Source organism: Falco naumanni, chromosome 2 (assembly GCF_017639655.2).
Source record: "Falco naumanni isolate bFalNau1 chromosome 2, bFalNau1.pat, whole genome shotgun sequence".
Lineage (NCBI taxonomy): Eukaryota > Metazoa > Chordata > Aves > Falconiformes > Falconidae > Falco > Falco naumanni.
Window position 1 is genome coordinate 66,674,397 of NC_054055.1, and position 14,190 is coordinate 66,688,586.

The window sequence follows — 14,190 nt, forward strand, 5'->3', positions numbered from 1 at the left end:
CTGGAGTCTAAGAAAAGCTTGTAAAAAGAACAGCTTAAAACTGCAGATGTATATGTGAGGTCCAGATTCTGTAGAAAAGATTAATTTGGGACTTTTAGAACAGTAGAGGAGATATAGCCATGTATCTTCCTTTAAATAGTATGAAGAAATCCCCATGTCCAGCTTGGAAAATTTTGAAAAAAAATATTTAGTTGCAGATGACAGAGTCTTCTTGAGCATACTAGCTCCAGCACTGACCCTTTCAAATACCAAATTCATTAGGAAAGAACAAAAGAAAACAAATATAGAAAAACCGTTACACATATAACTGTGCTGAAGAATGGAATTTAAAAAAAAGAACACCACAAAAAATCAAGTTCTTAAATTCAAACCAGCATTTAGGGGCTACAACAACATAGAAACCTTGGCAGAATAATGAGCTCTTACTGAAGGTTATTGTTGTTATTCATTTTCTGGTAAAGCAGGAGGCAGTTGTGCTAGAATTTATCCGAATAATTTAGAAGGAAGCTTTTTAAATACCTTTACTTAGTTCTTTTATCATTCTCTTAAACTTTTGACTACTTCTGGTTTCGCTTTTTTTTTGGTCAAAACCACAAAAATTTGTTAAGGAGGACTTGGTTAGTTGAACTCAAATTTTCACTGCTTGCTTTCTGACCATTGTTTCTTTTAAATCTTGTACAAGCTGAGGTTAGCTCGATGGGTCCTGAGCTTCAGATCCCATTCTTTGACAATACACACTTGGGAGAACTGGAGCTCAATATAACACTCAGAGTAAAAACTAGGGAGGTGTTAGGTTTCTGCTTAGTCATCTCTTCTTTTTTTCAATTGTTGTTCCTTTTTCTTTTTTCTTTCCCATTAATGACTGTGGAATACTTTGCAAAGAATGCTGCAGATGACCAGTCTTCTGTGATGCAAAGTGTTATATTCCTCTGCCTCTGGAAGCTCCCCAGTGTGAACACCAATACCTATTTGTATAGAATGCCATGAGGAAACAAATCTGTAGAATTCCTAGGAGAAGAGGAAAACAGAATAGATTTAAAAAGACATCCGATGAGGATGATTGAAGACTTAGAAAATTACGTTAGTTTAGCTAGTTGTACAAGATCCATTGCCCTGTTACCCACCTGGCAAAGAATAGGCTCCAAATCTTCATGTGTGATCTACCCAGTAATCTTTTGAGAAAACAAGGAAGAACCAAGTCCCTTTGTGGCTTTTGGATTCTAAATATTTCCCACTGTCCAAGTCAAAATGTGCTTTCATAAATTTCCTGTTTAGCTGCTCTTGACCCTGAGGCAGAATTGAACTCCCCAAGCAGCAAAGTCCTCAGCCAGACTAGAATTCATTTCAAAGGCAGTGACAGCTTAGCTTTCCATTGGGTTAGCAGGGTCTCATCCTGCACAATTGGTTGGTCCTGTGCAAGGGGCTGTGTATGCATATATTTGGGAGTAGAATGGGGATGGAACAGAAGGAATCAATGTCTTTCCTGTGGAAGACCTTGTGGGCCTGCAAAGGTATAACATCAAACCACAGTATAGGGTCAAGAATTGTGCATAAAGCCACCTTTGGGTGCTGGTTTGCTACTTTAGAGCTTTGCTGATGGCCAGGATCCTAAATTATCCAACTTTCTTCTTGAGTATTTTAGTGTTTGCAAATCAAGGAAGGTACTTTTTTTCCTGGAGTAGCAGTTCTTAAGCTTTGAGTCATGAAGTATTCTGTGGCAGTCCACAGAAAGGCAGCTGGTTATTCACACAATGGTACAGGATTTGTATGCTAATATGGCTCTTTTGAAGTTACAGCTGGCTCAATTTGCAATTACCAGAACATAATGAAAGAAATAAGAGTTGGATGGAGTACTTTCTTAAAGTTATTCTGTAATCTGTGGACTAACAACTGGTCTGCAATGGCATAATTTACTGCAACGTGGTTTGTGGTGTGCAAATGATGGAGAACTCTGGTTCTCTGTTGAGTAATTACCATAAAAATTTATGTTGGCTTAAAAGTACTTATCCTCAGAAAGTCCTTGTTCCCTCCTTTGACTATAAAAAGATTAAAAAGAGTATCTGATATAGTCATTTAACTTCTTGATGACTGTATTTGTCTCCTGTTCAATCAAGATGCTAATATTGCTGCTGATAAAATACAAGTTTGCAGACACATGCTGGCGCCAAATTTATTGCTGCACTTGACATGAAGAAAGTGTGGCTAAGGTTAATCATAAGGAAGTTCTAGTTAATCATAGCTTTGGAGTGAAGTAGAAGCAATGTACATGCATTAGTGTAATACAGAGCAATTTTCAGAAAAAAAACCCACCTAATATTTTATTATTATCTCCCTGTGAGACTGCAATTTGTAATTTGCACTGTAATTCCAACAGCTGTCTTTTCTGCCCCTCTGTACAATCAGAAATAGCATCACTGTGTCATTGAAGAAACAATTTTTCTAACAACAGAACTAATAAATGCCTTCTGTTAGATGCAGGATTTAGCCAGCAAACACAAATAGACCTTTTACATCAATACCAGCTAAGATTAACAGTGACATTTAATGTCACCCACTCATTCATGAATTGCCACATTGTCACTGTAAGCCACAGGATGGAGAAAAAAAAGGGGAGACAACTACCAATGAAAGTTATCATTCATGGGAGTGAAGAAACCGCAACTATTTAAAGGTGTTAGTCAAAAACTCTAAAATTAGCAAATATTTGAATCCCACATAAAATCCATATTTAAGATTGTAGGATTGAATATTTATTGAGAATTCTGTCCAGCAAATATTTTTTTTTCAGGTTCAGTGCATTATATTTCCTACTTACTCACAGTATTCCTGTGTTAACCTGGACAACTCATGCAGCATTTGTGTGCTTCATTTCTTCAGGCTTATAATTTTGGGGGTATATTTTACAGCAGTATTTCCCATTCTTACATGCGGATTGAAAGCAATTTAGTAATGTCTGTAGAGAACCTAGAGATGCTTTGTATGAGTAGGGTAACAATGCTCTTTTGATGAAACATAGGAACCTGAAGATCCTATAACAACTGCCTTTTTTTTCTCATATTCCCAAAACAAAAAAGCAGATTATAGGGACCAGCAGGATTAGTGAGATTCTTAACTGATGTATGGTTAAAATTACACTGCAAAATTAGACTAAATTTGAAATATCATTTTTTTAACAGAGATTTATTTTTTCCTGCAATAGTTTTGTAAACATTAGTATAGGAACACACTTAGTAGATTTTTGGTAGCACTCGTCATTACAGTAATTAGCTATCAAGATCTGGATGCGAGTTGTCAGCTAAAGCCTTGTAGCCAGTTTTGCAGTCACACACTGATTTTCACATATATTCATCAATTAGAAGAGGTTTAAGTCCCTCCCTAGGAATATTAAATCAGTCTAGCCTGAATTTGTGTTGTTTAGACTAGGTTTTAAGAATGTAGATTTGAAGATTTAGGCTAATGACAACCCTTTGATGCTATTTGAAATTTCATGAATGCCAAATGTTCTAAAAGATTTTTAAATGAGTTGACTGGCTCCCAGGAGAGTCATAGTGAGGCAAGAGGGTAAAGCAGGAAAACATCTAGCCAAAAGCCACATGCCTTTTCTTTTTTGTATGTGTATATATATATATGATCTATTTTACATCAATAATCCCTGCCTGGCTGCCACTGTTTGAGCAAGCTACAAAAATTCTAGGGAAGTGGATGAGGAGCTACATCATTTCTTGTATTTGGACACCTGATATTATGGGATACCAACTGTGATTTAGCAATATTAGCCTACAACCAGTAGCAGTAGCAATGTCATTGACAGAAGTTTTGACAGGCTAATACGTTTCCCCCACTCCCAATCAATCAGTTTCGACTGCCTCAGTATCACTTCCCTGTTTCATTCAAGCGCAAGTCAGAAGAGCTGGTGAGACTATCATGAGGCCGTAAAGGACCACAAAAAGTCACGCTGGTGACAACAGCTCATAGCTTATGGTTACAAGTCCTTTCTAAAAAGACCACTGGGGAAAAAGCAATATTCTCAGAGTAGGTAATTCTTTATTATTGACCACTAAAGTAACAGGTCAGAGGGATTTAAACCAGGCACCAGAAGAGGACCCCTGAAGAGCACTAGTGTGGAATGGGGAACACTAAAATTGTTCCATGATGAAAAAAAGGAGCGGTTGCACTGTAGTGCTTAGTCACTGTGTGTAGTGATGTGTTTGAGATGGGTTACTTTTTTTCCCCCCCTTCTCTTTACCTCAGACATTCAGTTTGAAGGGTGTGTAGGGAAGTGAACTTTCAAAATTATTAGTCATCTGTGAAGTTACAGTCTTCTACTTTCAACAGCATGTGAAGCAAAGTTTTCCAGAACATAGATTCATCTACATGGGGATCAAAAGGGACTCATCTGCAGAGGAGGATGAGGAGGGCATTCAGGTTAACCAGAACTCCCATTTTTGACATGGCTAATGGAATAATCAATGGAAATCCTGTGAACTATGCTTAGCGTTTCTTATACAGAGTGGTCCATTATTCACAGCGTTGCCTTTAAGGTACACAATACTGAAATAATTGAGGAGAAAGCGTTGCCTTTTTCTACATTTGCCCACTAAGTTTTCTTGTCTGTATTATAATTAGGATGCTGTATGTGGAGACCTTTATCACCAACACAATATTTGTTCTTCTCACTCTTGAAGTTTAATGTAGAACAGGAAAGCTTATGTTCAGTTTTTCCATTTAATTCTTAATAAAGAGATCTCATTATTTGAAGCATCCCCATTTTCTGTGCTTTATAGATCTACTGATCAATATTTGTGCAATTCAAGCTACTGAAAAATCGGGGAAAAAAGGGGGTGGTGGTGTTGGTAGCTAGGAAAGAAGTGGGTAGGTCCAGAAGGGATGAATGAAGATGCACAGCATTGCACTCCTGAGAGCTCTGTACTTTGCCAAACACCATCAGCAAGACATTTTCATAACAGTTCTTTGTCTTTGCTACCTAGTGGAAAACTGATTGCTTTTTTTTTCAGCCAGGTATTTCAGTTTAGAAGGAATCTCATTTTAATTTAGAATTCTCTGAGTTTTTATCTGTTCTGAGAGGTTAAATCTTAAAATTTGTAACAATGTAAAAAATAATGAATTCTACACTGTACAACTGGTATATCAGAGAGGAAAAAAGCACAGTCTCTCAGTGCATGCAGTAGAAGCCTCTGTTTATTTGTACTTACTCACTTGCAAATATTACTTCAGATGAATTTACTCCAGATCAGGGAAAAGATTTGGGTTCTCATCTTGTTTAAGCCCCCATAGATGTGAATGCTGGAGAAAGGCTGCTTTCATACACAGGTTCAAGAACTGCCCAGCACTTCACAGATGTGGGCACTGAGGAGTGATGATGTTACTGAAGGTGCACATCTTCCAGTTCAAACACAAGGTGCCTGTTTTTTTGCTTGTTTGCATTTTTATGGTGAACTTAAGGAATGGTTTTGTTTCAAAATGAAGATTCTGGACCTTTGTGGACAAGAGCATCTGCGTTTTCAGCTGGACTCCTTCCCCCCCCCCCCCCCCCCCAATAGTCTCTTCTGAGGATGGCTTTAGTTATCCCAGAAACAAAAAAATTTGCTAAAAGTTGATTACTGCAGGAGCTTGAGGCAAACTTTAAAAGCTGAGAAAAAAATCAGGTTGAAACTCAAAAGCTTAACACTTCCTATCACCCTGACAGCTATCAGCGTCCCACCATGCAGCCTGTAAAAGATGTACTACTTGGGATATATTACTGCAAGCTATTACCCACAATGCAACTAACTCACTTTGTAACTCCTATACAACGAAAAAAACATCCTTAACAAATGATATATTTTAAGAACAGATACGATAATTTTGCAGCAACCCCCCTGCAGTAGTTTCCTGTAGCAGTTGTTCAGTGTTTATCCAACTGATTTCTATCAGTAGCTAAAGAAGTAACACACCCCAATCAGCCATATCTGCTCTGCAATGTACTTGGCACCACTTAAATATAGGAGTCTCCTCAGCACCCCAGTTTCACCCATACTTCAGTTCACACCATTTATTCACATATAGTGTAATACCCGTACAAACATCACAGGCAGGTGAAATGATGCAGCATCTCTGCTTCCATCCCCACCAAGGAAAGTACTAGCAGAAGCTTCAAAAGGCTTCAGATTTACCAGTGCTACAGGGCACTGCGCAGCTGCAGGCTGCGTGAGGTGGCAGCTACAACACCTGCAGCCTACTCCACCCAGTCCATCTGCGACAGAAAGGGAAGTTTCAAAAGTCAGAAGGCAAGTGCAAGGTTGATGTCTAATCATCCTGCTCAGAAGGCAGTTGAATCAGTGGGACCTAGCTGCATTCCTTTAATTATACTCTCCCAAATTGTCACAGTTACCTCCATAAGACATACCTATAGTAATATACTATGGGATAGGTTACAAGGAAAAGAAATACCAAATATAAATGTCCTTATATATTCAGGTGTTACAAACATGTTTTCTGGTACTCGGAGGCTTCATGTCATGCACGTTTATGTTCAGAGAACAGAGGACATCTTTATAGCCTGCATAGTTAGTTTTGTCTTTCTGTATTTCAAGTAGTAACAAGGACAGCAGCTCTTTACTATGAACTGTGCCAAGGGATTTCCGTGCCCCAACAAATATTGTGGACATCAAAGAGGTTTCTGTTATTTATGCCCACTCTGCTACCAGTTTCTCAGGCACTCTAAGGAATTGTAAATTGAAATAATTAGTAGAGGTCAACAGCCAGCTAGAAAAAGTGAAAAGCCTCTAGCTTCAGGGTAAAAACACTGAGGAAATGCCTGGTGTTTCGACTAAACTTAGGGCTAGGTCTAGATACAGCTCAAGCAACTGAATTATTCTGGTGGTCAGAAATATTTACGATTAAGGTTCCAAAGTCTCTCTTCAGGGACAAGGATTAATGCAAGGACACATCCTATAGGCTGTCTGCTTTAGACTGACAGCAGTAAGCTTCAACAGTTTACCTCCAGGGATGCAGAGGCATGCACAGACACACACACACACCTGTTGACCTCCATTGTTACCCCAGTCCTACTACAGGTTTGCAAAATGCCTTTTAATGAAATATGGGCATATTAAAATAGAATATGACTTGCTAGCTTCTTCTCATGCTTCCCAGTAATCTAGGGGAGGAGACACTTTACAGCTGTCTATACAGAAGTGTAGATGGACCTAAACTATAGTGGTTCATTCAGCATGGCTAATCCAGCTGAAAGAACACAGAAAGCTTTTGCACCTTGACCCAAGTATTACCTGCTTTTAAGGTAACTCTTCCACATGCCACTAGCAGCTTAACTCCTTGAAAAAAAAAATTCAGGATAGGATTTCTTCAGGTTTTACCACAGAAGATTAAATACCTCACCTGTAACATGGTTTTATTAAAAGCAAACAAAACCTGGTAGCTTGGCTCAATGTCTCCTGTAATGTGGGTGTATTAGGACACATCAGTACTAACTTTGGCTAAACTAAAAATGATACACGATAAATTCTGGAACAGTTGCAAAATGATAAGACAAGGTGTTTTGTTATAACAAAATTGCGAATTCAAAACCGTATGTTCCATTTTTTCTGTCAAGCTGTTCACAATTTAACACAAACTAAAAAGCTAGTCCCTGTCCCAAACCCTAATATTAATCTCAGATTTCTTCATTCTCCCCATGCTCAGCTGAGGACATGAAAAAATTTGACAGTAAGTACCTTTTTCTTCAGCGTCTACAAGGAAACAAAATGCATGACTAAACTACTTTTTTCTGGATCAAGTCTCCAAAGTTTAATCTGTTGCCTTTAGGTTCATATGCATTCCATACAACTCAAGGCATATTAAGTCGGGACTGTAGTCCCCTTACCCCTCCTTTCTAGCCAATGGAAAAATAAGTTAGCAATGCAGTGCTGAAGGGCTTCTCCTCCAGTGAGAAGCCTGAATGGAGCCATTCTGATGTACCAGGACTCTCCTGCAACAGCTGTAGCTAGCTACACTCAACACAAGAGTTGTTTGTGCTTTTGCAAGCAGTACTAGCTACACAAAGAATTGCTGGTGAGAGGACCAACTAACATATCAAACATCAGACATTAATTTACATTAGAGCTCTCAGCAAGTCTTCTCCCTCAACTGTTGTTTTGTAGGAGAAGGGATGTATGTTTAGATACAATTTTCTAAACAATTTGTCAAGCCACTGCATGATCAGCAAGGCTCATGTAGCCTGCTCTCCTGCTGAGTCCTCCATCCCCCCTGTAACCTCAGCTGCTTCCTGCATGCCCCCACTCGGCCCTAAGCTTCCAGGAAGGCTTTCCCCTCGCTCCTTCTCTCACTCATGTTCCCAAACTACTGATTAGGGGTTGCTTGGTTTGGAGCTACATGCATCCTGATCCATCAGCATGGTAACAACCAAGCCTTTTTCCAGTCTAAGCACAAATCCGATTTCTCTCTGAGGAGTTACTAGCAGCATGAGGTTTACTAGTTTTAACATATAATTTGGTAAGGCAACAGCTTCAAAAAAATTTTAGATATACCAAAATCCCACAGTCCAACTTGGTAATGAAATGAAACCTCCCTTTAGAGAAGCTGCCAGCTATAGTTAAGACATTACAAAAAGACTTAATCCCAAAACTTTTTTAATTAGGTATCGACCTTTACATAGTCACCAAAACCAGAGTCTTCCCAGAGTGAGAGATATTTAGCTGCACAGAAATAAAGTCAGGACGCTATTTTAAGTTAAGCAGTGACACTCTCCCAGGCCCTTATTTAGACATACTTCTCCACAAAAAAAATTGAGTCTTCAGTTACTTCGACACGAGCTATTAGAGAGTAACTGCCAACAAAAAAAGTTACTGTCTTGCAAAGGACTCAACTGAATTTTTTCCATGTCTTACTCTTCCAAGCGTTAGACAGTATCAGACATCTTTATGATACCCTCCCCAAACCAGCGCATAGGTGCTACTTGCATATTGGCTGTTCAGACTAAGTATGTAGCATACAGAAGTCAATTCAAGCATAAGCAATTCATGGGCTCTTTTTATTTCAGTAAAACTAAAGCTTACAGATTCTTAACTCATAACCATTCAGAAAGACACCCATAAAAAGTTGTAATAATAGAAACTGACAGGGTTCCAGGCCTCTAAAATATTTCAAACATAAGATACAATAAAAGGTATCAAATGTTTACATTACAGTCTTGCTGCCTTACACACCATTGTAAAGAGTGAACAAACACATTCAGTAACTTCAAGCGTACCATTATAAAAACACCAGTAAGTGCTCCAGTTTTCTGTACCATAAAACTCTTATTCCAAATTCACATCCTTCTAGGCAATGTATCCAAAATATTTGACTTAAGAGTACCTTTAGACTGTAAATATTCTGAAACAGGGCATCAAGCCTTTCCTATCTCCAAAAAAACCTGAAGTTTTAGCTCATGTTATAAAAAGTAACCATGTGGAATGTGACAAGTCATAATGTGAAATCAAAGTGCTTTAGTTCCATAGCGCAGACAGACACTAGTGGTTATCTAGCCATTTGTCAATATATCTCCAACACCAAAAGATACGTTTGCTGTGTTGCACCCCACTTTGCAAAGACCTTTGGACCATTATGGTGAAATTTCATTAACTGGCAGCTAAACAGTATCAGTGGATCAACAGTTTCATTTTGATACCTCAAATAATGAGTTATAAACGAGGTATCTTTTTACCATTTTTCAAGTTCCCTTAGTAATTACCAAAGTTCTACTGTATTATGCAAGACAAAACTACGTTCCAGTTAGTCTTTTAAAATCCAAAGTGTGCTACTTTCCAAATCCCAAAGCACTGAAACCCTCAAATTATTTCCCCAGACCCCAACAGCTATCTAAGACTCAGTATTTTTGTGCAATTCTTTGCTATTTGAATGTGAAGAGATAAACACTTCACCCAATAACTCATACGAAAGAACTATAAACTCTCAAAGCACAAAGTTACCTTAGTAAGGTTTGGACATCAGTAGTTGCATGGAAGAATAGGTGCTCAATTTAGAACTGGCCATGCTGAAGAGGGCTCATCTTGCCAGTGTTCAGTCAGAAAACTTCCTTTCTACAGAAGTCTAAAAAGCTATTTATCTTCCAGAGTGAAGGAAATTTAAGACTTAGGCATTTAATTATTTTCTCCGTTACAAAAGAATTAACTGTGAAGTATATGAATATTCCCCCCCCCCCTTTTCATTGTACAAGTTTACAGCTTAAATGGGAGGGGCTGAGGGAAAACTTCTGGTCCTGTCCTACAGATGTAAAGACAAAGTGCTTTGCAAGACTGATTTTATCCATCACATTTGTGGCAACCAACCCAAAATGAAGGCACATGAAATCTATAATAACATAGCTTATAAATTGTAAACTAAATCTGAACCTCTGTATAATTTCTAGGCTTTTTGCACAAAAGTACTGACCAGCACCTATGCAGAGATTCAATTTTTTTCACGTAACTTTTCCCAGAAGTAACTGTCACTCGCATGCCTATGCAAATACTGTCATTTATTAGGTTTTGACACAAAGTGCAGAAATTGGTAATTTATCTGCATGGGAAGTCTGAAACGAATTGCTAGCACTCCCTTCCCCTGTCACTACAAGAAATGTACACCTACAGGCAGCCGTTACCTTGAAAGTGCGCATCTCCCAGCAGCAGTTTCCCTGCAAGGTGTTCTAGAGCTTGTGGCATGCATTTAATCAGTTTCTCAGATTTGGATTTTAACATGTCGAAGCCTATCTACTTTTGGTTAATTACAGGCCAGACATGCACGTACACTCTGAGGAAGCCAACTCGAAACACGCTTTAACAATGTTGCATTGAAATTGGCCGTACCTTAACATCTAAGCACAGATGAGCTGCTACCTTGAACCTCATTCAGGATCCTGGGTCAGCTCAGTACCTCATTCTTAAGGAAAGCCAAATCTAGATACAAATCTGCCTCCTAGATTTTACTGGAATTGCTACCTTTAAAGCAGAGAAACAGGATTCAAGGTTTGTGAAAGGTTTAGCAGACGGATAGGCTCATCAATCAGATTAAGACTTACTAGGCTGTTAAACAACAGTTCAAAGCCCTGGTTATCACTCCTCTAGAAATACAGGTTTAAAAGAACTCAAACACCATTGGCATCACTTAACTAGAATATGTCATTATACTGCTTTCACTCAGGATGATAAACAGTGATAGTTTCAGAGTTCTAGTTTGTAGTTATTCACCTTGTGTATGAATTCACACCCCCTCCTTTTTTATTTTTTCTTTTCCTCTCTTCGCCTCCCCCCCCCCCCCCCCCCCCCCCCCCCCAATTTCTGCACAGTCAGTTGAAGGGATTGGCACACAAGTTACTACCAAACACAGACCTGTAGCTATTACATTACAGGACCATACTAGAGTTTCATCAAGGTTTCATGCAATGGTGTCTGTGCTCTTTTCTAAAAGAGAACAACTTTCACAGGTAGCACATACAACACAATTTTCTGTTTTTAAATGCAGTGAGTTACACAAACAACATTAAGAAGAACTGACCAGACTTAATAACTGGAACTGCGCTAGGTCTGGCACTTGAGAATTCACAGTGATTAAAATAAAACTGCTTTGCCTAAGACAAAACATAAGATACCAAATATATAAACTCTTTGCTTCCATTATCTTGTATTAGTATTCCAACAGCGATAAGCAAGCTCAGTAGTATCTCAGACAGCAGAGACTTCTGCATGTGGTTAACTTTATTCATTGTTTGCAGTGCAATGGATTTTTTTGTTGTTGAAAATATTCACAATGTCAAATCAGGCAATTTTCAATGCATAAAGTCAACACAGGCTCAAGTCTTTGCCGGATTTAAGCTTGGATTCTGACAGGAAACTGTTATCCAGCCTCTCATTTTGGGTACCCAACTCCACACTGTGCCAAGTGGTATTGCTGTTAAAGAGAAACTCGAAAGTACACTTGCATATTACTTAGGTGTTCCTCTGACATAGCAAGTTGTTTGCAAGTAGTTTATAGTACTAGCTGATAATAAAAAGCATAGAGCATTTGCGTTTTTCTTTCCCTCACTCAATTTGCTAATCCTAATGTTCACTAACACAGGTTTCCAATCCTGATGCCTGCTCTTAGAGTGAAAGGAGCACAGGTTTTAAACACCCCAGGATTTCTCAACGCACCTGCTGCTTCCCATTCCAGCAGCGAGGGCCCAGATGAAGCAGCTGCCCTCAGGAGTTATAAGCCACCAGAGCCCTATTGACCCACTGGGCTCACCTACCCCACTGAACCGAGAGTCAAAACAAGATATTGAGGACCCATCTGCCCAGAACCCACGAGTGCAGATGAGCACCCACTCGTACCTGCCTCACCCTCCGTGCCATGCCCTAGGGCACACTGGTCCATGCGCCCACCTCCCAGACCTCCTGCTCCCTGGCCTTATCCAAAGACATTGGATTTTGGCCTAAGCTTGAACGACGCTTTCAGGGATTTCTCCTCGTGCTCTTCCTCCTCAGTGTCACCGCGAAAGGAGGGCGTGTTGTGGATGATCTGAGTCCTGAAGCGGATCTTATTAAGCCGAGGCTTCATCCGCCCACTGCTGGAGGCTTTCCTGGTCATCTCCTTGCCCTTGCCTGGCACCGCTGCCCCTTCAGTGCCCTCAGCTTCCTCCCCAGTGCTGTGATGGTGGTGGTGGTGGTGGGAGAGCCGGTAGCTCATGAGGTTGGAGGGCAACACCTTGGAGAGCCTCCAGCGCCCGCTCCCATTGGCAGCGGCCCCTTCCTCCTCCTCCTCCTCCAGGGCCCCCACGAGGCTCCGCATATCCCCCGAGGTGCCCTGGTGCAGGTACTGCGCAGCCTTGCGCCCGCTGTAGTCGCGGATGTCCACATCGGCGTCGTAGGCTCCTACCAGCAGCTTCACCACCTCGGCGTGGCCGTGCATGGCGGCTATGTGCAGCGCCGTGTGCCCGCCGCTGGTGCGGGCGTTGATGTCCACGGGCAGCTGGTGCCGCTGGGCGAAGTTGACCAGCGTGGCCAGCAGCTCCTGCCGCCCGTGCTTGGCGGCCCAGTGCAGCACCGTGAAGCCGGTGATGAAGTCCCGCTTGCAGAGCAGCGCCGGCTCGCAGCTCAGCAGCCCCTCCAGGCTCTCCCACCGCCCGTCCGAGGCCGACAGCATCCAGGCGTGCTCCAGGGGGTCCAGGGCTACGGCGCCGGTAGTGCTCCCCTCCTCCTCGGCGGAGGACGAGGCCACCGAGGCGCTGTCTGAGTCGCGGCCGCGGCCTCCCCCGGGCAGGGCGCCGCGCTTCAGCTGGGGCGAGCCGCCCCGCGCCGCTTCCCGCAGGCTCCTGCGGCCGCCTCCCTGCGCCGCCGCCCCGGGGGCGCCCTCCGCCACCGCCCCCTCTTCTGCCGGCGGGGGCCGCCCCGGGCCCGCGGCTACCGCAGTCTCCTCGCCGCCTCCGCCGCGCCCGGGCGGCGGTCCCCGCCGGGAGCCCTTCCGCTGGCCTCCGCCCGCCGCCGCGCTCGGCCGGGGCGGCTCGCCCCGCCGCCCCGAGGGCTGAGGGCGGCTGCCGGCATCCTCGCCCGCCGCCGACGGCGCCCCCGCCTCCTCAGCGCCCGCCCGCGGGCAGGGCGGCGGGCTCGGTCGCTCTGCGCTGTCCCCCGCCGCCGCCGCCGCCGCCCCCTCCTCCCCGGGGGTCAGGGCGGCGGCGGGGGGCTCCGGGGCGCAGTACCGACGGCGGAGGTGCACGTACTTGACGCCGGTGCCGGGCTCCTGGCGCACGGTGGCCACGGCGTTGACCAGCTCCTTGAAGCGGTGGCGGGCGGCGGCGCGGCGGCCGGGCTCCGGGGGGCTGAGCCAGTCCCGGAAATGCTCCAGCAGCTCCGCGTTGCGCGCCCGCCCGCCCCGCGCCGCCAGAAACCGCACCACCGACTCCTGCCGCAGCTCCGCCGGCTCCGCCATCACCGCCCCTGCCCCATCGCGTCGCGCCGCCGCTCCTCCTGCTGCTGCTGATGCAGCCGCCGCGGGCGCGGCGGAGCCGCGGCTGCCCGAGCCCCTCCTCCCGGCGCCGGCATGCCCCGGCAATCACTGCCGCGCCGCGCCACCCTCCGGCCGGGAGGGGCCCGCGCGGCCGCCCCGCGCCACGAGCGCCCGCCTCAGCAGCGGGGCGGCTACTGCGCGCCCCCCGCT

The 14,190-nt window shown here is 43.5% G+C and overlaps 1 protein-coding gene across 1 annotated transcript; it reads right to left on the reverse strand.

The window, feature by feature from the left end:
* Window positions 1-319: 319 nt before the first annotated feature.
* SOWAHC (sosondowah ankyrin repeat domain family member C) lies at window positions 320-14,119 on the reverse strand. The gene is made up of 2 exons (XM_040584625.1): window positions 12,369-14,119; window positions 320-1,008 (listed from the first exon to the last, which is right to left on the reverse strand). The coding sequence occupies exon 1, from the start codon at window positions 13,960-13,962 to the stop codon at window positions 12,445-12,447; it is 1,518 nt and encodes a 505-aa protein (XP_040440559.1). The 5' UTR covers window positions 13,963-14,119; the 3' UTR covers window positions 320-1,008; window positions 12,369-12,444.
* Window positions 14,120-14,190: the final 71 nt, after the last annotated feature.

Excerpts from the sequence above, each read along its gene's own strand:
- SOWAHC (XM_040584625.1), bottom strand. The coding sequence starts at position 13,962 with ATGGCGGAGCCGGCGGAGCTGCGGCAGGAGTCGGTGGTGCGGTTTCTG.